At 43.9% G+C, this 25345-nt stretch overlaps 1 protein-coding gene across 2 annotated transcripts; it reads left to right on the forward strand.

Moving 5' to 3' along the window:
• The first annotated feature begins 1167 nt into the window (after positions 1 to 1167).
• PHETA2 (PH domain containing endocytic trafficking adaptor 2) lies at positions 1168 to 24323 on the forward strand. 2 transcript variants are annotated; one of them, XM_069231168.1, is made up of 3 exons: positions 1168 to 1412; positions 5604 to 6455; positions 17216 to 24323. In XM_069231168.1, exon 2 carries the CDS (start codon positions 5625 to 5627, stop codon positions 6411 to 6413), a length of 789 nt encoding a protein of 262 aa, XP_069087269.1. In that variant the 5' UTR covers positions 1168 to 1412; positions 5604 to 5624; the 3' UTR covers positions 6414 to 6455; positions 17216 to 24323. The 2 variants fall into 2 exon arrangements, 1 of the variants encoding a protein (XP_069087269.1); XR_011202711.1 differs by lacking the exon at positions 5604 to 6455.
• Positions 24324 to 25345: the final 1022 nt, after the last annotated feature.

Raw genomic sequence — 25345 nt, forward strand, 5'->3', positions numbered from 1 at the left:
GAAGAGCTAAACATCAGAAAAGGCAAGACGTATGCATGCCTTTCACTAATGAAAGCAAGCGGATTTTAAAAGGCAAGCCCACAAACCAATGAAAGTGACCCACGTGACATGGGTGTGGTTAGAAGCCCAAAGAAAGCTTACAACAGGGGACAGAGCACTTTGCGATCGCCCCTAAAAAGAAGTTCACTTGCAGTCAAACGTGTCAGCAAATGTGCAATTATCCATGAAGCAGGGTTGATGTTCAAGCGGCAACAAAACTGCCCCAAAGAGGGACAAATGTAAAGCATTTACCAATGATAAAGGATTTTTGATAAGCAAGCCCATGAACGAGTGATAGTGATGGGTGTGCGGTGGGTGTGGTTAAAAGCCCACAGATAGATTACAACAGGCCAGAGCGGCACTTGAGCGCTCGACCTACAAAGCAATCAAATGTGAGTTACAAAGCACAAATCCATTGGTAAACAAGCGGAATACATTTCCAGGGAACTTTCTGAATGTCCACAAGGCGTGGCGGAATACATTTCCAGGGAACTTTCTGAATGTCCACAAGGTGTGGCAAACCAGACAGCTGCGTTGTGTGGTAGGCTTCGACCTAAAAATAGCAATTTAAACTGAGTCATCCAGTCTCAGGGCAACAAACTGTATATCCCAGTCCCAATCCTGTGAGCCATACTGCCCTAGAGAAGACAGACTCCCTGTTTCTGTGTCAAACCTTTCGGGCACCCGTCCCCAGAGATGTCAGGCTCTCTTTTCCTGTGCCAGTCTCCTTGGGCATCCTTTGGTACACAACTCATCAAATGATAGGCTCGGTACTAGTTTCAATACCGTGAGTCATCCAGCTCTTGAGGTGACGGCTCTGTGTCCTTGTGCCAAACCCCTTCCGCAATCATCCCCTTAGGTGATACGCTGCGCACCCTTTTGCCAAAACTCAAAACCCATCTAGACTAAGATGCGAAACGCCCCGTACAAATCAAGAGCCCGTCTAATCCCAAACAAACATCTCAAGTTATGAAGCGACAAGTTTTGCACTCCTTTGATAATCCCATCAGTCTGACAGACGTGAGATCATTGCCAATCACGTGAGCCCTTCCAGTTCTGGGGGTGACACGCTGAGTATTCCTGACCCCGCCTTCTTACTGTATAAAGTTTGCCAGAAGTGAACATCTGGAAGCGGTCAGTGGTTTCAAAATCGGGCGGATGCACAGTCGCCCTCCCTCCCTCCCTCCGGGAGGAGTTAAAGGCCATGGAAAGAGGGGCTGGCACAAACAAACAATAGAGAGCGCAGAGCAGCCGGGACGAGGAAGGGTGCGCATTTTAACCGTACTGGAAGAATGAAAGACTGAGTCGGCTCAATTGGAACACCGAAGGAACGTCAACAATCTGCTTGACTATTTTACAAGCAGAGGTGAGAGGTAAGATGCCGTCAAGAGACAGATCTGCTGTCTGGGGCCTGAGCCTTCAAGAAAAGTGTAATTCAAAGCATAAATCTTCTGCGTCTAACGCGAAGAGTAACCGCTGTCTGAGGCACGTGAAATCTGTGTAATCTGCGGAATAGCTGTTTACTTAGGTTTCAAAATCAGTCTGAGAGCAGGATAGCTCTGCTGTCAGGGGCTTTTAAGAGTTAGGTAATCTGAGCAGTAGCCGTGCTCAGTGAAACCTAGAAGACGTCCACATTGGGTGGTAGGTCTGCTCTCTGGGCTCTACAAATTCTTTGTGTTCCCCGAGGAGTAGCTCTGCTTTCTGACCTCTGTAAATTCTGTGTGCACCCTGGGGGGTAACTCTGAGTGCTGTAAATTCCGTTGTACCCTGAGGTGTTCCTCTACTCTTTCTCAGCTCTGCATGTTCTGTGTGTGCCCTGAGGGTAGCTCTGCTGTCTCTCAACTCTGTAACTTCTGTGTGTACCCTGAGAGGTAACCCTGCTCTCTGAACTCTGTCATTTCCGTGTGTACCCTGAGAGGTAGCTCTACTCTCTCAACTCTGTAAGATCTGTTTCATTTGAGGGATGTCTAAATTATGTAGGATTTCGGTAATGTATGGAATAACTTTTTTATGAGGTGTGAGAGCAGTATAATCCCAGGGGAGATTGTTGTCCGAGGCTGTATGGTCTCTGTAACTTTGGGGATAGCACTCCTGCCTGTAATAACGGCGCAAGGCGTGGAAAACGATGTTGTCTGAGTCAGACAGTCTGACACAAAAATATTTGAGTAACCCATTGTATGCCTTTGCAATCCGAGACTGTGAGGCTGATGTAAATTAATGGATAACTCTGCGGTCTGTCTTTTTAAGGTCTATGACTTGAGAGATGTCTCTGCTGTGTGAGGCCTGTGTAGCTGAGGGTGTATAACCTAAGGAATAGCTTTCATTTCTGAGGTCTGCACCTTATGGCAAATTTAACGAAGGGGACAGCACTACTCTGCAATACCTGTATCGTCTGTGCAACTGGAGGAACAATCTCTGATGTCGAAAGCCATAGGATAAGAGTACCGTATGGGATAGCTCAGCTGTGTGAACCTGTAAGATCTCTCTAGTATGGGTGATACCTCGGCTATCTGAGGCCTCTAAAATAGTGTCACTTGTTTGATGGCTCTGCTGCCTGAGCTTGTAACATCTGTAATTTGCGGTATAGCTACATGTCAAAGTTTGGTATATCTGTGTAACCTGATGGGCAGCTCTGCTGTCTGAGGGTGTAAGATCCGTGGAACCGGATGACTAGCTCCACTGACACCCGAGTGGCAGGTCTGCCGCCTGTGGCCTGAGCTGTGGAGCTAGTCACCCGGTTCCACGGAGCCCACCTGCTGCAGTAATTTCCGTGACTCTCTGGTTTCAATATCCTTTGTATTCTGTAAACGAGCACACCGCTTCATAGGGGACAGTACCACAAATAGCACCATTGCTATGAGTTGGTACCGGTGAAGGCATATGTGTACTCTTATTAGGCATTGTGGATCCCTAAGAAGAATGAACACGAGGATGCTAAAAAGTGGTTCTTTTCGAAGTCATGCGAGGTGACTGCGTGGCTGCCTTACAAATGACCAAGGTGGTTGCTAGTATCCGAAAAACACGTATCTCTGCCTTTACTATGGCAGGAAGTCCACACAGAAGTGATGATCGAAGGCCTTCTCCACTCCACAGGATGGCAGAGCGTTCAGCACAGATCCTGTGCCAGCCTGTGCTACTGCAGTATTTGTACCCAACCTCCGAGGCCCTGAGTCAAGCTAGCAGACTGAGGACCGGATGCAGTATTAGAAAATGTACATGCGTGTGAGACATCACCAGAGGAAGCACAGATGGCTGTCATCTCAAACATGATACAGGTGGAAACTGCCAGGGAAATCCCAGGGTGTATGTGCGTCTGCTCACTGCAGATCCAAGAGGTGATCATCCTTCATGTCACTGGTGCCTGTTGCGGTGTCAAAGATGGGGCGGAGACAACACTTAACAAGTTCTACTGTTTTCCTTTTGAAGAAGACGATTTCGTTATTGGCGTTGACCTTGTGTCCCAGTATAGAGGATGGGATGGCGAAGCTTTAGTCATCAGAGGGACTACTTCTGAAAAACGCAGGTTCAAAGTTCCAAGAAAAGCTTCATGCACAGCATCTGGGCTGTGTCTGAAAAAGTATTTAATCTCAGAAAATGTAACTTTGCCACCCCGTCTATTATCGGAACCACATCCTGAAACAAATAAATCTAACAACTATATCAAAGCTCCCCTCGTGTAGCAGCATATATTGAGAGGACAAATCTGCTTGGCAGGAAAGGCACATTTCGGATCAGTACAGATATACGGCGCAGACTAGTCACACTAATTTTACCCAGCTTCACTGGAACCTGGGATTGCAGATGTAAATGCCACACTACCTTTCACATGAGTTTGCTACTTAAGTGAACGGCCAGTGATCAGAAAACCTTTATGAAACAGGAGTTTCTAACAGAAAACGGAACAAACCCCCAAATCACACTACATTTAGTCCTTGATTACAAATATCTTGTTGTTTTATCAACCATGTGCACATTTCTATTTGTGTAGGGGGTTACAAGAGGTGCAGATTTTACCACACCCGTTAATTTCCAGTCTGCATGCTCATAATTTCCCCAAGGTAAACGCTGGGCGCAAAAAGCACCAACATCTGCAGGTTATTTCCCAACGTTAAGGGAAGCCTTTCAGCAGGTGCTATTGATCACCCTCAATAAATGTAGACTCCCCAAGTGTATTGGATTTTAGGGTGTGTAATAAATAGCACGCTATCCTCTGGGGCACTAGGATGAAGACTTTAGAGGTGAGCTGTGAGTCCTGAGCCACAAGCCCACAGAAAACAACAAGCATTTGCAAAGCAATGGGATTCGCGTTTGCTTGAGTTTGAGCTATTAGTGTTGTGAATTACTAACTGGACTTTTCTTGCCACACAAACTGAAAATAAAAAGTAAAACTGTTGACATAAGTGAGCCGATTCAAACTGCCAGTGTGAGTGCAAAGACAGAGCCAAAAGGAGAAAGAAGTTTGCTCGCAGTCAAAGTTATCGACAAAAGTGCAATTATCCATGGAACAGGGTCCATGGTAACAAAACCACCCTTAGAAGGGACAAACTTAAAGTAAAGCACTTATCAACGAGAGAAAAGGATTTTTGAAAGGCAAGCCCATGAACGAGTGATAGTGATGGGAGTGCGGTGGGCGTGGTTAAAAGCCCAGATACATACCAACACGTTGGAAAAGCAGCGCTGGGGCTGCTATGCTCGACCTAAAAACTGATTAAGGGCCTGATTTATATTTCTGCGGACAAGTTACTCCATCACAACAGTGACGGATATTCTGTCTGCCAAGATATAAATCCCTTAGGACAGTTGTTCCCAACCTGTGGTCCGGGGACCCCTGGGGGTCCGCAAAGCCTTCTCAGGGGGTCCGCGACTGCTTAGAAAATAAAAAAATATTAACAAATATTGACAAATTAGGTCTCCTGCTTCCATTAATGACTCAGTGGGGGTCCCCGGATTTCACTGATTCAGTGGGGGTCCCTGGGTTCCATTAATGAGAAAGTGGGGGTCCACAGAAGTCAAAAGGTTGGGAACCACTGCCTTAGGATATAATGGGATTTATATTTCTGCGTACTGGATGTCTGTCACAGTTGTGATGGAGTAACTCGCCTGCAAAAATATAAATCAGCCCCTAAGTGTGGAAAAAAGTGCCTTTTTCTTCCCAGTTAAATATCTACGACTTTTCCAAACAAAATCCAGTGGGAAAAAATTAAGGTATAGATAATGTGAGCAGGATTGTGATGCAAGGGAACTTGCTGTTCACATATCACTATCAATTTAGTAACATTCAAGCACCAGACAAATGTTGGAGTAATTACTACAGGGTATGATTCGAGTTAACTGAAGATAAAAGACATTTCAACATTTCTAAGGGGGGGGGGCAAAGATTCATACACCACTAAAATATCTACACGACCAGAACCTGAGCTCTTGGTATGAGATTTGAGTTGAACAGATGAAAAAGAAGTACAAACAAAGTTTAAAAATATAAGGCAGCACAGATTCCCAGGAGATCTGATGGGAAAGGAAATCTCACCTCATATCTACACCTGTTTTCTCTTCTCTCTTTGCAGGAAGCAAAGGGTCAACCAATCATGAAGCTAAATGAACGGAGCTTGGCCCACTATGCCACCAGTGGTTCACCAGCAGACCGCACTGGCTTGCTGTACAAGAAGGGGGAGCGGCAAGGTACCTATACCCGCCTTTGGTTTGTGCTTAAGGGTAACCTCCTCTTCTACTTTGATGAGGTGGCATCACGGGCACCGATGGGTGTCATTGTGCTGGAAGGCTGCACCATAGAGCTGTGTGATTCAACTGATGATTTTGCATTTGCCATTCGCTTCCAAGGCACGGGAGCACGTGCATATGTGCTGGCTGCTGAAAACCAGGAGGACATGGAGGCCTGGGTGAAAACCCTGTCACGAGCCAACTTTGACTACATGCGGCTGGTCGTGAGGGAGCTGGAGCAGGAGCTGGGCAGGGTGCAGCGAGAGCCAGCCATGCAGCGAAGGAGCCAGCGCAGAGTTGCCATCAGCCGCCGCCGTCCTGTTTCCACTCCACCAGGAACTCACCGCGCAGCTGGGCACAGAACTAGACTAGTGGATGAAGGCGAAAACATACCTTCAAATGAATATGGGTCTACCAAGACTTTGCCTAATGACTGCCGAGAGGACAGTGGCTGGGAGCCAAGTGCATCACCACCACCACTACCTCCACGACGCCGCATGACAGTGGCCTGTGGGGCAACAGCAACTCCACTGGCGCTAGAGAGTCCTGTGTGCCCTGGAACCATCTGCTTCTCAAAACTACATGAGTGGTATGGAAAAGAGATACAGGAAGTCCGAAGGCAGTGGAAGCAGAACCAGGCAACTGAGGAGGTGTAGTAAGCTGCGCAGCAGGCCAGGATGACCATGAAATCTCACAAGGTAAGAAACCGCTCACTAGGGTCCAAAACTCTGTACCTCTTAACAGGTCCAACTCAGGTGGGTCAGTGTATATAGATCTAATCCGTAGTACAGGGATAGCAAAGCCATGCCCAGATACAGACTGGAGTCTGTGTCAGTGTTAAACTCTAGTGATAAAAGAAGTTGCTGTACCTTTAAGAAGGGTAGAGAATGTCAATAACCTATACACAGGCCCTATTCATAGTTGTAGGAATAGCAGAAGTCATTTTACTTCCATACCGGTCCTAGTCTGAGTGCTGGATAGAGGCATACACTACACATATCTAAAGGTCACAGGAAGAGGTCCAAGGATATCGGATGTCAAAATATCTCTCCATTGGTCCTAATTAAGTGAGTAGTGAAGGTCGAGAGTGTCACAAGCTGTGGCTTACCCCCTTGTACTTTGAGGGTGCATCGGCATCATATTTCAAATACATTTACGTTAGCTCATTCAGAGACAGAAAAGGCTGCACCTTGACAAGGAACATCAATGCTACGTGGCTATAAGCTTTGAACCTCTGGACAGCACATTATGTGAAATCATAAAGCACAAACTACATTGCCCATGATTTCTGAACTCCCAAGTTGTGTGGGAATTGCGGAAGCCATCTAGGCAAACAAGATGTTTTACTGCTTCAGCCGGGATCTTGTTTCTGAAATCCACAGCAACCTAAGAAGGGTTGTGTCCACAGATGCGTCACATTCTGGAATGCATCTCTGTGTCCTGTGAATTGTTTAAAGGATGCTACTGTATTAAGGAAGTGGCTTTGAACATTTACCTTCAAACACTATTCCATTTGTTAAATTCCTAAATTCAGAATTAAATACTGAATGCAACTGAATGAGATGATTTGTTGTACATGAATTTAAAGAAAAAGATCCTTAAGCCTCAAGATGTATATAATGTTTATGATGTGTAATTTCACAGAAGTCCTAAACAGAAATTCATATTACACACATCAAGAATTGAAGATGTAACTATGTTTAAGGTTTTTTAAAATATCAGATACTCCACTTCACAAGAGAGACAGTCAGAAATATACAGTGGAGAAGGAAAAGTTCGATACCTGTGGTCCTAGTTCTCCATTGTAGGAATCTCCATTGAAGGAATATGCCTGCTGCCTGTGAGGACCATGGAACACCTATCAAAATATAGGGCCTGATTTAGAACTTGGTGGACAAGTTACTCCGTAACAATGGTGAAGGACTTCTCACTCACCACAATATAAAATCCCATATGATATAATGGGATTTATATTTCGGCGGACGGGAAATCCATCACCGTTGTGACGGAGTAACTCATCCACCAAGTTCTAAATTAAGCTCACAGTCTTTAATGGAATTAACTGTGCACAATGTTCTAAATCCAAGCTAACTTCCTATGAAAATCCAATGTTTTGCTGTCAGAGATGTCATTTTCTTTCTAGACGCTGGTAAATCTTGATGAAGATAAATAGCTTGCTGAGCTTACATCCTCTGCCATAGAAAAAGGCTACCTTTTAATATGTCGAGCATGAAGAGAAAATGCTGCCTGACAGACTTACATTGAAAGAGGAGAAAATAAGAGACTGTGCCTTTAAGAACCAAGGAGGGGCCCCTACCCAAAATGCCTTGTACTGACAGTTGTGCGTGAGAGTCAGTTCTTTTTTGTGGATAGAGTATGTTGTGCAAACAGACAGCAGGGGAGGAGGATGGGTTGCTTATGACTTCAATGAGGTGTCCAACAATGAAAAGGTAGGACTACAGGTATGTAACCTTTCTTTCTGCATCGTAGGACGTTAATTGATTGCCATAAACTCTGAATAGAGTAGAAAGCAAAAAACACATTCAATTTGAGGCTGTTGCTCATATGATATGAGGAACAAGCATATTCAATAAGGAACAACCAATTCAGAGAAAATACATAGTTCCCCAAGAGTTGTAAAAGATTCACTTAAACAGATTTTTAAGTGTTTCTTGACCAACTCTTACTTCAGCTTGCATATCTGTATCCAAGTAGTAGTATCTTGTAAAAATTTGTATAGACATCCAGGTGGCTGCTTTGCAAATTTCCAGAATTGGAACATGTCTAAGCCATGCTGTTGTTGCTGCCTTGCTCCTTTTGTAGGGTTCACCTGGGAGAGGTTTGTTGGCTAAATAGTAGCATAAGAAAATAAATGCAAAAATCCATCTCGCAATTGTCTGATTTGAAGTTGCTTAACTCGATGTATATTACCATAGTTTCCAAAGAGTTGATTCGTTTTTGTAACATCTCTTGTGCTGGATTTCCGCAAAACTTTGGGCAGAAATCCAGCAGTAGTCATCCTGGTGGGCGAAGGCGCTCTGGCGGTTCCACCACCGGCCCCACCAGGAGGACACCACGCACCGTTTTATGGGCCAAAATACGGCCTGGTGATGTCCTGCTGGCGAGGCGCTGCCGGCAGTGGAAGTGCCCGTTCCCGTTCCCTGCCAGACGACCCTCTCCCCGGAGCAGGTAAGGTGATCGTTCGACAGGGGAGAGGGGTGAGAGGGGTGAGAGGGTGGGGGGTGTTGTGTGTGCATGTGTGGTGTCTGCGTGTGTGCATGAATGTGTGTCTGAATGTTGAAGTGAATGAGTGTCTGCATGTAAGTGTGTATGCGTGTGAGTATGCATGTTTGGATGGGTGTGAGTATGCATGCTTGAATGGGTGTGAGTATGCATGCTTGTATGCATGTATGAATGTTGTGAATGCGTGTATGGATGCGTGTCTAAATGTTGTTGTGAATGCATGTATGGATGCGTGTGAGTGGATGCGTGTATGTAAGTGTAGGTAAACGGGGGTATGCGTGGTGCGTGTGGGTGTCTGTGTGCATGTAAGCGGGGGAGGGGCGCCTTGACTGAAGGGGGACTGGGGAGAGGGGAGGTGTGGCTGAAAGGCGGTGAGGGGCACTGTGGCTGAAGGGGGGTGGCGTTTGGGGGGTGGGGGGTCTGACAATAGAGACACCGATATTCTTTAGGTCAGTTTTGACCGCAAGTGTTGATATGTAGATGTCAAACCTTCTTTCAAAGGGAAGCAATTCAGTGCTGAACCTCTCAATGGAGATGCCACTGGTTCTGACATCAATGACTGGCCATGGCGACAGAGAAGAAATTCCCTTTCACCGGTAGCCTTTCTGCCATGTTTTTCATGGCAGTGCTACCCCCGCAGAAACCATGGTGGAAAGCTGACTTCTAATACCGCCGGAGGTCTTCTGTGGACCGTCGGGTTGGAAATGATCATTTCCGGCCCGGCGGTTCCAACCACCATGACGGTATGAGTGGAGATGTGACGGGTTGGCAGAGGCCAACCCGCCACACTCATAATGTGGCGGTCTGCACCGCCAGCCTGTTGGTGGTGGGACCGCCACATTTACCCTGGTGGTCAAAGGACCGCCAGGGTCAAAATGACCACCTATATTTTCAAAGGTGTTCCAGGGTCCACATAGGCAGCGTGGAAATATTCAGCATTTGTGACTATTAACGAAAATCCTACGATGAAGAATCGCAGTTACAAGTGATTAACACTTTTCTACCATTGGATGTTTTATATATTTGCATTCTTAGACCCAAAAAAACAGTAGTAACTACATAAGTGTGCAAAGCAGGTGTACCTTTAGTCGAACAGACTGTGCATAACTACTTGCTCACAGAAGTATCAGCCACTGTATTCAGATTCAGGACGTCAGACACTAATCTCACACAGGCACCTATGAATGTGCGCACCCGACTCCTGACGCAAATTCAGAGTAAAAATAACTCAGAAGCTGGCCTCAGTGCTGGAGTATGCTGTAGAGTAACGATGGCCTGTGATGAGCTATCAGGATAGAAAATAACAACAAAGAGAGAACATGAGTTGGGAAAAGGAAGGGACAAGGGTCTTACTAACACTACCCTGGACTGTCCTTTGAGTAACCCCTGAAGTCCTTCCCTAATCAATCACTGAGACCCCAACAAAGCACCTGTGAAGAAGCGACTCCAGGTCCTGCACAGCAAAGGAAACAGAAGTCAGCTCTATGTCTGATGTACTTTAATGAATCCTGCAACAATAAAATGTACAGCACTTGTATTCCAAAGATAGTGTTGAAGAAAATTACCATACACTCCACCCGGAAACCTGAAAGGGTGTAGTGCCAAAAAGAAAATTAGTGTTCTGTAAGTCACATAATAAATCAGTCAAAGGTTTCCCCAGCACTGGTGAATGGATAGAGGCATATTGCAAATGTGTACACTAATGCTCATACGTTTGAGCGGAGCACATGATTAATTAAAAGACAAAACTCACAAATCAGCTGGTGTCTAGTCTGACCTCATGAGAATGGTTGAAATAATCTTTGACTAGTAAAAATAATATGCAAATATTTATGGCTGAGCACACCATCCTTTGTTTTTATACCTCAGGTGCCAAGGGGTGCAAACTGCTCAAAGTCAGACACAGACCTTGTTGTGAGCAGTGCTAGAACGAGCAGGGGCGTCATCCCAGTGGCTGAGCCAGAAGCAAAAAAACAAAAAGATTGTTTACTATCATTTTGTTTTTCTGCTTCTGGCACAGCCAGCAGTGCAGGGAAGGGCGGAGCAGGGCCATGGGAGGGGAGAGGAGGGGAGGAGGGGAGAGTGCACCTAAGTGCGCATGTGTGTTTGGCCGGCCGTCTGAGGCAGGCCAAACACACATGCGCACTTAGGTTTCTCCTTCCCGGCTGTGTTTAACAGCTCGCTGAAGAAACTGCACAGACCCTAGGCCTGTGTCTGAGTGGCAATCACTGCCACTCAGCCCAATCCTGGTGCTGCTTTCATGCTAGCTTTTGCATGATAGGAGCACCAGGAGACTGTGCTGGTGTCCCAGCAGAGAATGCTGGGACACCAGAAGAAGAGGAGTGTGAAGCGGCAGGAAGCAGCAAAGACGGAGGCTTCTTATTTTTTTTTCTTCTATTTTTACCTCGTCTCCATCCTCCCCCCTCCCCTTGAGTTATGCAGTGGCCGCCGCTAAAATTGAGCAAGAAAATAACTGAAGCTAGTTACAGTTACACTAACGCAAGTAAGTAAAGATTTACACTTTCACAGAGACAGGTAATAAATGCCCCATGAAAAACAAGGCCCTTTTGAAGAGAAACACCATAAATACCATTCTACAATTAAATTCGAAGGAAAGCACCACTGGCTCACTCTGGTGAAAATTAGAGGTTACGTTTGACAAGAGTTTAGGACTTGCTGGTACCATGACTTTTTCCTTGGTAAAGGGCAGGAAAGACTTTTTGATTACTAAAGCCTGATTCTCACCTACTTACCTCACAATTTTGATAAAGTACCAGTTTTCCAGGATTGGAACTTCATATCTGATTTGGGAATAAATACCAAAGGAACAGGTATGGACTTGGAACAGTATTCATCTCCCAGGCATTCGTAGACGACATACTGAAGGGAAAGTTTTACAGAGATCCTTCGTGAACTCTATTATTATCCATTGAAAAAAGAGACTGTATTTGAGAATTCCATCTGTATACTGTTATGAAAGCAATATGAACCCTGGTGCATAATTGATATCTTCCTCAACCAGGTGTAACAAGTAAGAGATCATTTGGTGCAATTGTGTAAATATTTAATGCAAGCTATGCTGTGTGCCGCAAATGCAGAAGAATATCTTTCCACATTAGTTTTGTAGAGGAGAATCATGACACCATACTAAAATTAGCCTGAATTCCAGTGAAATATCCAGATTGTAGACATTCATGTGGTCTGTAGGGTTAGAGATTTAAGGTCATACAGGATAAGACAGCCTTGCTGTTTTGAAAGAAGCGGCAGCTTGATTTTGAGGGTGCTCACAAGCAGCAAGACAAAAGTAGCAGATTGGTGAAACAATATTATCTTGGCCACTTGGCCAGAGTGTAGATTTCTTCTTGCCATTTGTTTATGGCCAGTGGGGACTTAAAGGAAATAGAGAAGAGGCACAGCAAATATCCAAGACACTTCCCTTCAGGGCCGCAGTCCAACTGCACATGCCTACTGGCCACCCTTTTTTGTTCAACTGAGTAACAAGAAGGTCCAGTGGAAGATGACACCACCACCTGAAGATCGCTTGAGGTTGATCTACATGCAGGTCCCATTTGCAGCTCTCTTCCACTGACCATCCTGGTACATCTGCCCTGTAGTTGCTAAGGCCTACAATGTGTTTTATGTAGAGGAATAACTTTTTCTTGACTGCCATATTCCATTGTTCGTGTTCCTCTTTGGGCAGGATGCACAAACTTGGTTCACGTTTTTGGTTGACATAAAACATTGAGGTTATGTTCCCTGACCTTATCAACACTGTCTGCCCATGCAGCCTAGGAAAGAAAGGCTGAAGTTTTCACTGTATTGCTCTGAACTCTATGGCACTGATGTGAAACATAATGTCCTTCTCTAAGCACAGGCATCCATTGTCATGATAGTCAAGGGTTCCAGAGGCGGAAGGGCAAACCCACACACACATTTTGAGGCATCAGTCACCAGAGGAGATTCTGCTTAAGAAAGAAAGTTATCCCTACCTCACTGTCCAACAATCCCAAGGCCTCTTGCCACTGATGCTCCAATTCTTGTTGATCAGGGCACAGTCAAAGCTGGCAGGAAGAAATTAATGATGAGCAGGATGACAGATCTAATGTCTATGAGCACCCTGAGAATGAGAATATATTTAGCTGGCTGTGAGTTAGATTTGTTCTAGGTAAGGATAAGCCCTAGGTAACAAAAGTATGGTAGGCAGATCTTTGTGCATATAAGTGCGTTTTGTGCTTTTGGTGCTTTTAACAGACAGTCACCTAGGTAAGGGGAATAGTGATGATCTTTCTTCCTCAGATGAGCTGGAACTTGATGAATACTCTTAAGGCGGATTGCATCTAAAGGGAAGGTCCTTGCATTGGTTGAGCTGGCCAGCCGGTGAGAGTCTGGGATTTTGTCAGGGAGATTGTCAATGCTTCGAATGAATCACTATTAAAAAATACACATCCTAATACTCATTTGTCCAGCAGGATGATGACCTCCAGTAGGATGACTATCATAAAGGCCTGCTTTTCGACTAACTTGTCGAACATCTTAATGGCCAAAAAAGGCCTCCAGTGGCTTGTTGTCTCCTTTATGAGAAAAAACAATCTGGAACAGAACCTTTAGCTACGCTAGCAGTAATTCTGTTGTCGCTTTCAGAAGTCTACTAAGAATGTCTTTCTTAATTCTGCCAACAAAGGTGTTTCTTCTGCATTTGCTGTTTCTGCATAAATTCCACTATTTGAAGCAGCCATCAAATGGCGGTGATTTTTACACATTTTGAAACAATGTCTGAGATTCTGCAACTAATGTTTGGGATCTGAGGGGTGGTTGTCAGCAGCACTGAGAAGCCAGGCTTGTTTTGTAGTGTCTTAAGTGTCTCTTTATCTTCATGATGAACGCCCAAAGACCTCTGTCTCTTGATCATATGATGTCTGTTTGGCCTTCATAGTAAGATCATCCCCCACTGAAGGAATACTGTGATCTGCCCTTAAATCCACAAAAAATAGTCTGTACTGTAGAGCACAAAGGAAATAAATCCTTCCCTTCTATCCTCAAATGGTCTAAAATGGGAACAAATCTGATCGATTCCAGAGGTTACTCTCTGAAACAATACAGAAATACAAAAAACATTTTTCTCTTCAGGAATCATAGGCAAGGAAAACTCATAATATTGCCAAGAATCAACTTGAAGTGGCACCTTCTGCCACTCCAGGAGAACCATGTAGTCTCACCACACCCCTTATCACGGTTGCCTTCGTCCTCATTCATGTCTACTATCCATGGAGCATCCCCCTTCTATTGTTCATCATATTCTGCATTCTCCTACTCCTCACCTTGTCACAGAATGTATTCGTCGTATCAGCTGCCCCTGCAGAAAATCATTTAGAACGTGGACCAGTGAAGGTTTGGTGTTACAGTCTTGGGTTGTGGAAAGGCAGATAGTTATCACAGTACTGCTGCTGATGGGTAGCATAAAAACATCTATGACTGCAAAAATGAGGTAGGTATATTCCTACTCCTGCCTATTCTTCCCACCCTGATTGCATATATTGAACATTCAGTCTGTCTTACGTGTCAACAGTTTCAGTGTTGTACTCATGCTTACCATCCTCCACTTCTTCTTCTGCATCCAGAATCTGGTCTGGTAGCTGATTTCTAACCTTCTGTGTGGAACTCAGAGGTAGCTTCATGGCACTCGGAGCACTGGGAGATGGCTAGATCTAGTCTGTGAAGGAACTCGTAAGGACTACGCTTTTCCTATTATCATCAACACCAACAACTTCACCACTGCCGCATGTAGTGCCATCAACAAAATGACCGCAGTGATGAAGGACTATGGGACTCCCACTGATGAATGACAGACCGCTGCTTTGCAAGACTTTGCTGTTGATGATGCACCTTTACTTGATGAGGGCAGAATTAAGGACACTGCCTTTGTTTTTTTAGGCACTGAAGGAGTTCTCCCTGCATCAGCAATTTCTGCAACAATGTTGGGAAAACCTCCCTGAACTACATCTATTTATCATTTTTGTGGACCCCAAGGTTTTTGTTTTTTTTTAGAATTTTCAGGCGTAAAATCTGAAGAGGTGAAGGCTTTTTATCATATGAAGCCAAAGAAAGTGAGCCCATCTTTTCAGAATTCCAGTCTAGGCAACACTTAAAGCTTAGGTATCTGCCATATTTTAGTGGAAGTGGTAGGGGTTGCACTTTACAGTAAACCATCCCTTGAAGAGGGCCCGTTTACTAAGATCTTGAAAGTACAAGGTCAGACATCTATCTCCACTTAGAAGAGCCCTAGCTGTGAATGTCTTGCAGATGTTGTATTTTGATGCCATGTTTTGGGGTTCAGACAAGTCAATGAACTACGTTTGTGCCACTGTCACAGTGCAAACAAAGTCTCCCCTATCCCCAAAACTAAAGGGTGAAAGCTGAACCTGGAAGTGACAGCCCTAGGGGAAAGAGTCTGTAATTGAAGGGATATATCTTATCTGTAGAGCATGTCTTTAGCTAGGGACTCCGAAACACTTGATGTGCCACAGCTATCTGTGCTATGATGACCTCTCGATGGAGAGGAGTGCACAGTACTTTCACCTCAGTGGCTGGAGTTTGGACAGTTTCCAATTAGTTGGATGTGCTACTGAGTATTTGTCACTCATTTGCCAATGGGCATAGTTACTATTTACTGCTATGGGAAAATACTGGGGATGCCCAGCCTGCCCAAAGGAAGTGATTCAAGCATGTTAATTTATCAATGGTCCAATTCCGGAGAGAGAGGAATATGCAATCCACATCTTTATAAGCAGAAAACACACTGATCACTATAGCAAAAAACTGTCATTAGTATTATGTGAGTGAATCAGAAGTGGGAACACTTTCACTAGCATGTTTCCAACGCGGGCATAATATGAAAATGGGGGACTGCAAGATGCACCATTGAGTGCTCTACCAGAATCTGGAGTTGTAAATATTGTTCTACAAAAAACATCATAGCCAAAATGTCGGCTGACACAATATAAAGTATATTTAAGTAAGTATATATTTACTATCCTTAATTCCACATCTACGTACTTTAAGTCTATGGGCCTAATTCACAAACCGTTTCACTCCGACTGATACGTTTCTGCACACTTAAGTATAGGTTTTACCAGTAGATATGGATGGGACTGGAAGGCGTGGTTGGGAAAAGGAAGCAGACATACTACAAAAAGGCATGAGATTAGGGAGACCTAAAAGAAGTTTAGAGAGGGTCATTAAAGGGTTTAGTAAGGGATGTCATCAGTGCTTAATTTGTAAAAGAATGAGTGCCGGTGCCCGAAGATTTGCTCAGAAGTATGTAGTTGGTGCAAGTAAACATCCACGTGCCAAATGCCAAGACTGGTAGTCTTAAATCCATCTCACTACAAAACACTCCCTGCCCCTGTATCTGGATCCTTGCAGATTTCTTCTTTCTCCATCTGTGACGGTTTTGCTGTCTTTCTCTTCCTCCATCTTCCGGATCTGTGAGTTTTTCCCTCTCTTCCTCAGTTTTATGTCAGATGGAAAACAATTAGTGCCCGTCCCTAATAATATGAATAATGTGTGCCAGTGGCCTCCACCGGCAACCACTGGCTCAAATTGAGCACTGAGTGTCACCTACCCGCACAAGAGTAAGCCAATTACATGAATATGGGGGTACAAACATGTATCTTACACTTTTGTAGTAAGTTTATAGTCAGAGATTGTGAATAACGAAAGTAGGGCACTTGGTCAAAAGTGTAAACCTACTAAAAAGTGTAAGTTACCTTTGTGAATCAGGCTCTGTATATCTTCAAAGTACATACATGTGGTGTTAAAAAAGGGGAATCTATAACACAGTGTTGTATTCAGTATTCAATATTCTGGATACAAAATGTTTGCAGTACAGTATTTTTGTTGTAGGTATTCTGACATACAACTACTATGTGTATTTATAAATAACAAACATTGGAGCAGAAGATGAATGCAGTAGCTAAGTTTCGAAATGAGCACATTACAAGATCCAGAGAAATGACAGCAACTGGTTACCTCAAAAGTCAAGATATTCATAATTTTTATTAAATAAAGCAGTCAGTCAGAGTTAATTCAGCAATAGAAGAAGATGGTTTGAGGGAAGGGGGCAGAGAATCGTTATGGATTAAATAGTACATTATGTCACAACCATCTTGATGCTGTGATGCAAACCCTAGTAACCTACTCTCCTTTTTTACAACAGGCACAGAGGCCTTTATATAAGGATGAAACCTGCATTCTGACCTATGAGTCCTTGGACCCTGATGTGATTTCCCTGTTCCTCAAATGGATGATGGAATGGATAAAGTTGTATTCAGTAAACCTGGAAAGTGCACAGATATACAGTAGAACAAAAATTACATGGACATTATCTGTAGCTTACTCTGCACTGACGAATACCTACTGCCGGAGAGATCTGGATAATATTGCCTTGTGAGGGTAGATCCCCATCTGGAACAAGCCCAATGATGGAACAAAGGACGGGTGTATAGACAAAATGTGAGGACAAAACCTACATGATGGCAACACAGGGCACCAGCTAAACTGAAAAAAATCTTTATCCAACTAAATGTCTATCTCAAGGACAGAGAAGTTGGGCACCTGCCCAGCTAGGCTGAGGTTTCTGTATTGAATGGACCTAAGTACTTTAACAAAGTGGCGGCTATATATGTATGCCACTCAAAAGCAGTTAAAGAGATGTACTTGACTGTCTCCATCAACCCCACAAACATTCAGCAGTACTGTGGGTATGGAGCTAGGAGTTCCAGGGTGCCCTCCCCACACAAAAACCTTGAATCTGCTAGGATGGCAAAGAGAGATGTTCTGGGGAGCAGAATATAACCAAAAGCCTATATCCACTCCTTATGGGCCAGGTAGCTTATGCCACGATAAGCACCTTATATGTGCATTCTTAACACACAGCAACTAGCCCCATGAATATACACCTCCTTAAAGTTACCGAGTTCTTTCTCACTTGTAGACCCTAATGTACAGTGAAATCTATACATCTTCCGCACTGCATAACAGTTCACATATTTTACTGTTTTGAATGATTAAAATTGGTTTTGTAGAATTCACCAGACTGCTTTATGGGCTGCATTGTTTGCGAAGGAAACCAGCTCTCTTATTACCCTGCCTTGGGCACCACCATTTTTTATTTTGCATTGATCTTCCGAGTCAAATAATATTTTAAATGTTTTTTTCTGCTGGAAGTCTACGGCGGCACAAACTTTGATTTTTATATTTTATTAGCCTCTCGTCTACTGCTTTATTTCCTCCTAATTTCCACTAAATCCCACTTGAAAAAGAGCCAAAAATCGTCACAGTTGGAAGGACCTGATAATGGTCTTTATTGAAGTCATACATCCATATTAAGGCCACTTACTGCTCCTTGAGCACCAAGAAGAGGTCTTCGAGGTATGTGGAAAACCATCTGTTAGGCCGCCTCTGTGCCCTAGTATTTCTTCCACACCACATCAAGGCATGCAGGGAGGACCAAGAGAGCACTATTAACAGTGAAAATCATAACAAATAATATGTTTGCATACACTGGTATCTTAATAATGCTGAGAAAGGCATCAATCGAGGAGAGAGGGCAGTGAGGAATTTGTGAAAAGATGTAGCATCCACAAGAAATATTGATAGCAAAGGTAATAACTTTTTCTTCTCTGTGGCCATACAATGAAATGTAACTGCACCAGAGTCAAAAATCTTGTATCTTATCAGGATCTCCAAAACAACACGTTCCGGTTGAGCTAAGGGCACTGGAGAGGAAACTGTAACTGCTACTACCGAAGGTATAATAGTATTTGCATCCCTAGATGTATAATCAGAAGTAGTGGGTGTGCTAATGTTAGTCCCTACACTACTTTTCATCTGATTCACTTGTGCTGTCAGTCTAGCTGTTTCTGCCCTCGCTGCTGAAACTTCTTCCTTAAGTTCTGCCAACATGGAGCAAAGATCGTCAAGTATGGCCATACTGTGTGACAATGTCCAAGAGGATCATTAAATCTTGGGTCTATTATTCTGTCAGGGCCCCAGGATCCTCAGGAACAGTACCCCCAGTGGCACACCTTTCAGCAGCTCCAGCTCTGCACACTATAGACCAGAGTGACAGAGTGGCCAAACGGGGGGAAGGGTTTATAGGGTAGGTGCACCAGGGAGGAAGACCTGTAGAGGAATTAGTAATCGTAAAAATAAACAACATAACAGTTCTCAATTGATAAAGCAAACAATCTCTTGTAAAATAATCTCTGAGATGGCAATAGAGGAGAAACCAAAACACAATGTATAGAGTACCAACTTTCTACCACCAAAGCTGGTAAACAATTACCCTTGTTGCCCTTAAGTACACCATTCAAACACTGTATATGTAATGGTGACAAAATTAAAATGAATGAGGTCTATCAACTTAGGAATCTGAAACAGCACATATTCAGTTTTAAACATGTCATATTTCAACAAAAATTCAAGAACCTTCTCCTTAAGTAACTAGTAAGTCTGGTGAGTAAAAAATTAAAAAGTCACTATCCCCTTCACAGGACTTGTATGTCAGGAAGCTCCTTAATAACAGGCCGTTATATTCCCACAAACCTGGAAGGGAGGGTGGCGAGAGAGTCTCAATGCAAAATACCAAACGCTGGAACGAGTCCGAGAGTGAACTTCTACACCCACCCATCTCTGCAATACCCAACCGCAAACTACACCCCTAATGCAGCACGAGCTCTCAAATCGACCAGACTTAACTTGGAAACTTGAATTGGGTTTTGCGGAGAAATTCTAGAAACAGTCACCAATTAGCAACAATGCAGAGCTGCTAAACGCTACGTGAGTCCTGAATAATAGATGCTCATTCCGTGTTTCCAGGTCATTTAAATGTGAATTTCCATGCACCCACAGCACTTCCTGTTTCCTATGGAGAGCTGCAGTGGCCCTCTTTGAACAGGGTCCCACTCTACAATACCACCATGACCTTCCTTGGGGAGCATGATATTTACCACACAAACGTGTCCTCTTTTTTCTTGCTTTAGGTGGGGGATGGGCATAAGCGCTACCAATCATGACACCTCTTGATATAGTCAGTGGTGGTGGAATTGTCTGATAGGACATTGATGGTACTCCCTTCGATGGCGGGGTGTAAAACTTTCAAGGCAAGGCAGACTGCCCGGAGCTCTAACACATTTAAGTGCAGTCTCTCAGACAAAGTGGACAAAGGCCCCTGCGCTGCAGTGTCAACCAACTGAGAACATCAGCCCAATTAAAAGGGTTTCATAACCACAGTAGCCTGCAACTATGGAAGTTTGAATGGATGGCTCACCATAAGGCTGAGGTTAGAGGGGCACAGCCACCAGTGGAGGTCAAGGAAAGCAGACTGGAAGATCATCCACAACTGGGCTAAATAATCCCTTGACCTTGGAGCCAGCCAGACACCAACACCAATAGGATGCATAAAGCCATCAGGCCCAAGAGGGAGAGGACTTGCAGAACAAGACGTGGTTAAGATTCAGAAACATCAAAATCATATCCTGAATATCTGAAAATATTTAAGGAGAAGGAAATACCTTCATTCAGGTTATGTGGCACACTGTACCCTTAACAAGCAGCCTCTGCATAGGGGAGCTAGGACTTGATAATAAACCCAAATCGTGCAGCTGAATCGTGGTGTGCGGAAGATCTTCTGAGACTAGCACAATGGCCTCAGCCTTCACCAGCCAGTGTAACAGGTATGGAATTGTATAGACTCCCAGTATCCTGACTGGAGGTGCTGTCACGTAGGCTCTCATTATCCTGAACGAAACCCGAACCAACAGCCTTAAAGAAATTTGCGATTCCAGTAGTACTGGACGCATTAAATAGTTGTCCCCTGAGCTCACCAAAGTGTCTCGGAAAGTTAGTACTTAAAAGGGACTGTATCTCTGCTGATGACCTTGCCACCTGAAGCGCATAGGTCTCGCGTGCAGATGTGAGCACCACATGTTTTTGAAACAATAAAGCCTTGAGTCTGCTCAAATTGTCAAAATTTACATTTGAAGTAGAGATATGGGGCCAAATCTCAGCTACTTGCCTATGTCTTGTAGGAGGAAAAAGTACGTTCCCGCAGCATGTAACAATCTTGGAGACCGAAACAACAGAGACTATTCTGGCTCGCATCCCACAACAGTCTTCACTATTGAGGAGGACATGGCTGCCATTTGGGAGCACCTGGAACGCAGGTCTAATCAAAAGGACTGGAATTCCCTTCAGATAACAAGCCAAGTTCGCTGCCGAAGCATTACACGCCCTGTGCAAGGACAGCTGTTTACAAACCATCGAATGGCTGACAGAAGTCTTGCATTCACTACCCCTAAGAAAGACCTCTTTTATTCCACTGAGACATTTGTATGAGAAAGGCGTCTTCCACACCTCATCGATGTAACTATCTCCTAGCCCTTCATATCTGCCTACTGGAATGTGTTTTAAGCAGGATGTGAATTGAAGTGTTGAAATAGGCAGATTATTAGCCCTGTGTATTAACCACTCAGCAAATGGTATTTCAGCCACAGTAAGAGGCAACTTTTCCAACTTTTCAATATTTAACATGACGTAAGTCACTTGTTTCATAGCCATTAATGGTTGTTGCCACATTAAATTAAATGTGGAAAATATATCCCTTGCGCTAACGTGTTGCCAGGGAACACGACCTGCCTTCAGTTTTTGTAGTGTCCAACCCAACTGCATAATGGACCTTAGTTGACTCTGTCCATGGTGTAAAGAAGACATATCACTTTGTATTATGTCTATTGCAGAAGAAACAATGTTGTTTAAGGTGTATATCCGGTCGTTCAGGGTTTTAATCCCGTTATCTACAACAGCTAATGCCTTCTGTAAGTTTTCCTGATCTATTTGCCTTAACCGGACAGCAGCTTCTTGTTGGGAAAGCTTCAAAATTGTATTATAGAATGCACATAAGAAGCGCTTTCTGCATTGTTTTCTGAGGCCTAACAGGAAATCCTGTAAGTCAGTGTTATTAGACAGGAGACTGAGATGTTCTCTAACAGCATTTAGTGAGGAACTTTTCAACCATTGCTGGCATAGTTTCCCTACACTGTATGATGTTACTATACCCGCATGTTCGGATGACACATAACGAGGGTCTGGCCTACTTGTTCTAAAACTCCCCATGGAGCTTATAAAACGTTTATGACACCCGTTGGTATATATTGTCCACAATAACCACCCACCAGGACGTGACAGTGAAGCATTAAACGTGCCATTCTGGACCCATTCATCGAGCTGATCTTCAGTTGCATTTATATACTTTTGCCATTTGTAAAATTTTGCAGGGGCAGGAATACTGGGCGCATTCAATACCTTAATCTTTGCTAAGCCTAAACAACGTGTCTGTTGTACAGCTTCATTTAAAAATATAATTTGAACAGGTATCAGGCATGCTCTAAATAAAGCTTCCTTCCCTCTAATATGCCAATTTCTTGTTTCCCACACACTTTTTAAGTCAATTGACTTCAACCAATATTCATAGCCTTCTATAGCCAACCAGGAAACAAAGGAATCCGATAAAATGAATTTAGTGTCGGTCAATAATATATATACATTTTCCATCAATGGTAATTTAAAATAATAGGATTCAACATTTTTAGCATTGTGCCCAGAAAAATATGCAAGTTTTTCTGAATATGTTTTAGAACTCCCTTGTGGTAGAGTTGGACAATGTTCCCATTGTGTGTAATTAAAAATAGTCTTGGGGGTACTTGCTCTGTGAATTAAATGGTGCCCATAACAATTATAACAAAACATGTCACCATAGTTCTCTTTAGATTGATAAACATCCTCACTTGCAAATACAGTAAAATACTGAAATTCAGTTATCATAGAATCAACAGTTTTTACATCCCAGTCATCAGAAACAACTCCGGGTATTATTACATCGTTCATTGAAAGTTTAAACACATATGGAATTTGAATGACCTCCGTGGGGCCGTACATATCAAATGTGACTTTATCCCAAACAATCCCGTCAGGAATTGGTACAGGTGAAATGTTCAAGAAAGACCAGTGTCTGCGAACCCTGTGAGAAGAAAAATGGGGTTTTAGGACCTCATCCACCAGTTCAACTGTTGATCTTAGAGGAGGAAAATGACCATGTATTAATAGAAAGAATGTTATGACAAAGCTAATCCAAAGGAGGAAAGCTAATACAGTCAAGGAAAGCCACAGACTAGTTCCATGGGACAATTAAGTCATTTGTTTTAAGCCAGTTTATCAGTTTACGTGTTTTTGGCAGTTCAGATGTAGAAGAGGCAAATGAGTCTGAAAAAGTGTTGTTTATGTCGGCAAAATATCCAGAATCAGTTCGTACAAAAACTGGAGCCGTTTGAGTAGGAGGAGAACTGGTAGGGGTCTCCTGTGGTGGTTCACAGTAAATGATGCCATCCGTCTGTGTAGAGGTTGTGTCAAATTGATCAGTAATTTCTGTATTGTTTATTGTAACAGATGTTAGTGGAACTAATGCAAGACCATTTTCCACCCTCCCCAAGCTCAGAGAGGTTCAGCGTTGCTGTTAAAAACTTGTAGAGGGACGTCTTAACTAGTAGTGTGAGGGATTCGGGAACTACTGGCTGCTCCTCTTGGTCTGCTGTGCAGGATTGGCCTCATGGTGTAACTTGACATTGTCGATAGATACAAAGCGTTTTTCTTTAGCACCAGCCACAGTGGTAGAATGACAGTTCTGGTACCGTGTATTCCAAAGGCTAGGTCCAGGGCACGATTGGAAGGACCAAACTCCTTTTTCACAGCAACTTTTTCATGTACTCGAACCCCAACTTTTGGAATCCAGCTGGTGGATATTATTGGTACATCCTTAATTCCTGTGGTGGCAGCACTGGCAGGAGAGTTGTCATCACTGAACTGTTGTAATTCCTGCAAGACAGTGACACGTTCATTTATGTCAAAAGGTGTTTCTGCCGCCTCCACGCCAGGAACATCAAGATCTGGAACAGACGAACTCCAAACAGGCACTCGTATGAAGGGACCTTCTATGCAGATTATTAAGTGCTCTCTGGACTCCTTACAGGTGATTAAGCGAACTAGGACCTGTACCTAACAATCTGGCTGTTAAGGACTGCTTTAAATCACGGGTTCATCGCTCCACGACACTATTTCCCTCGGGACGAAATGGAGACGAGTAATGGAGCTGGACCCTTAACGAAGCCATGGCGTCCCTGAATGCCCATGAGGCAAAAGCAGGGCCCTGGTCCGAGTGGAAAGTAGCAACTGCATGTATGCCAATAAAGACTTGCAAATGTTTAATAACAGTCCGAGCGTCAGCCGAGCGTTGTGGCCACACCCATAGAAATCTTCAGCAAGAGTCAACAGCGACTAAAATGTATTTGTATGCACTGTTCCGTGTTAGGGGACCACAATGGTCCAAGTAAACACTTAGTAAAGGTTTGTTGGAAATTAGGAGGGGTGTCTGTGGAGAGCGTTTGGCGGTAGAACCCTTAATTTGTTGGCAGGTGTCACAACAAAGGACATACTGTTTGGTCTGTTTGTATAGACATGGCCACCAATAACGTGCTTGCAATAATGATATTGTAGCCGCCACACCAGCATGGGCAGATGCAACCCCCTCATGCGCTGCTTTAACCAACTATGGTCTTATGTCTTTGTTGGGAATTACTTGAACCCCCACACCTGGTATTTTTACTTCTGCATCAAGGAAGCCTCCCATTCAGTAGGAATATTTAGCAGGAAATGCTTTTGGATAGGGCGTGCCTTCAGCCGTACATTTCACGTCAGCCCATATATCATCGTCCCGTTTTGTTCCAGAACGAGTTACTGCAGCAACAGCAGCCGTAGCTACTGATGATTTGGCTGCTTCATCAGCCAGTGTATTTCCACCAATGTGTATTCCAACGCAATGGTGTCCAAGTGTATGTACAACATGGACGTTTGGTAGCGTTTCCTTCAGATCCGCTAGTTTCCCCCACAGAAGTCTGTGTTTGATGGTGTTGCCTTTTGAATCTCTGAATCCATTCTGGTCCCAGTAATGCAGGTATTCATTGAAGGACTGGACACAATAGTACGAATCACTGAAATCATTGTTATGTGTGTAGATCCGTATGTTCCAGTGCCATCATCAGAGCCTTTAGCTCTGCTAGTTGCGCTGTGCAATCTCCTAGGGTTTGCGTAAATGTATGCTGGGTACAAAATGTATTATTCTCCATGTAGCCCCCTACGACTGCGCAAGCAGCAGAGTATTGACGTTTTGTGCCTACTGCAGGTTGTGCTGAGCCATCAGTGTACATGACTCTTTGATATTGATCAATAGGCAATT

The sequence above is a fragment of the Pleurodeles waltl genome, chromosome 4_2 (genome assembly GCF_031143425.1).
Source record: "Pleurodeles waltl isolate 20211129_DDA chromosome 4_2, aPleWal1.hap1.20221129, whole genome shotgun sequence".
NCBI classification, from domain to species: domain Eukaryota; kingdom Metazoa; phylum Chordata; class Amphibia; order Caudata; family Salamandridae; genus Pleurodeles; species Pleurodeles waltl.

Coding starts and splice junctions, on each gene's coding strand:
- PHETA2 (XM_069231168.1), top strand. CDS start 5,625: ATGAAGCTAAATGAACGGAGCTTGGCCCACTATGCCACCAGTGGTTCA.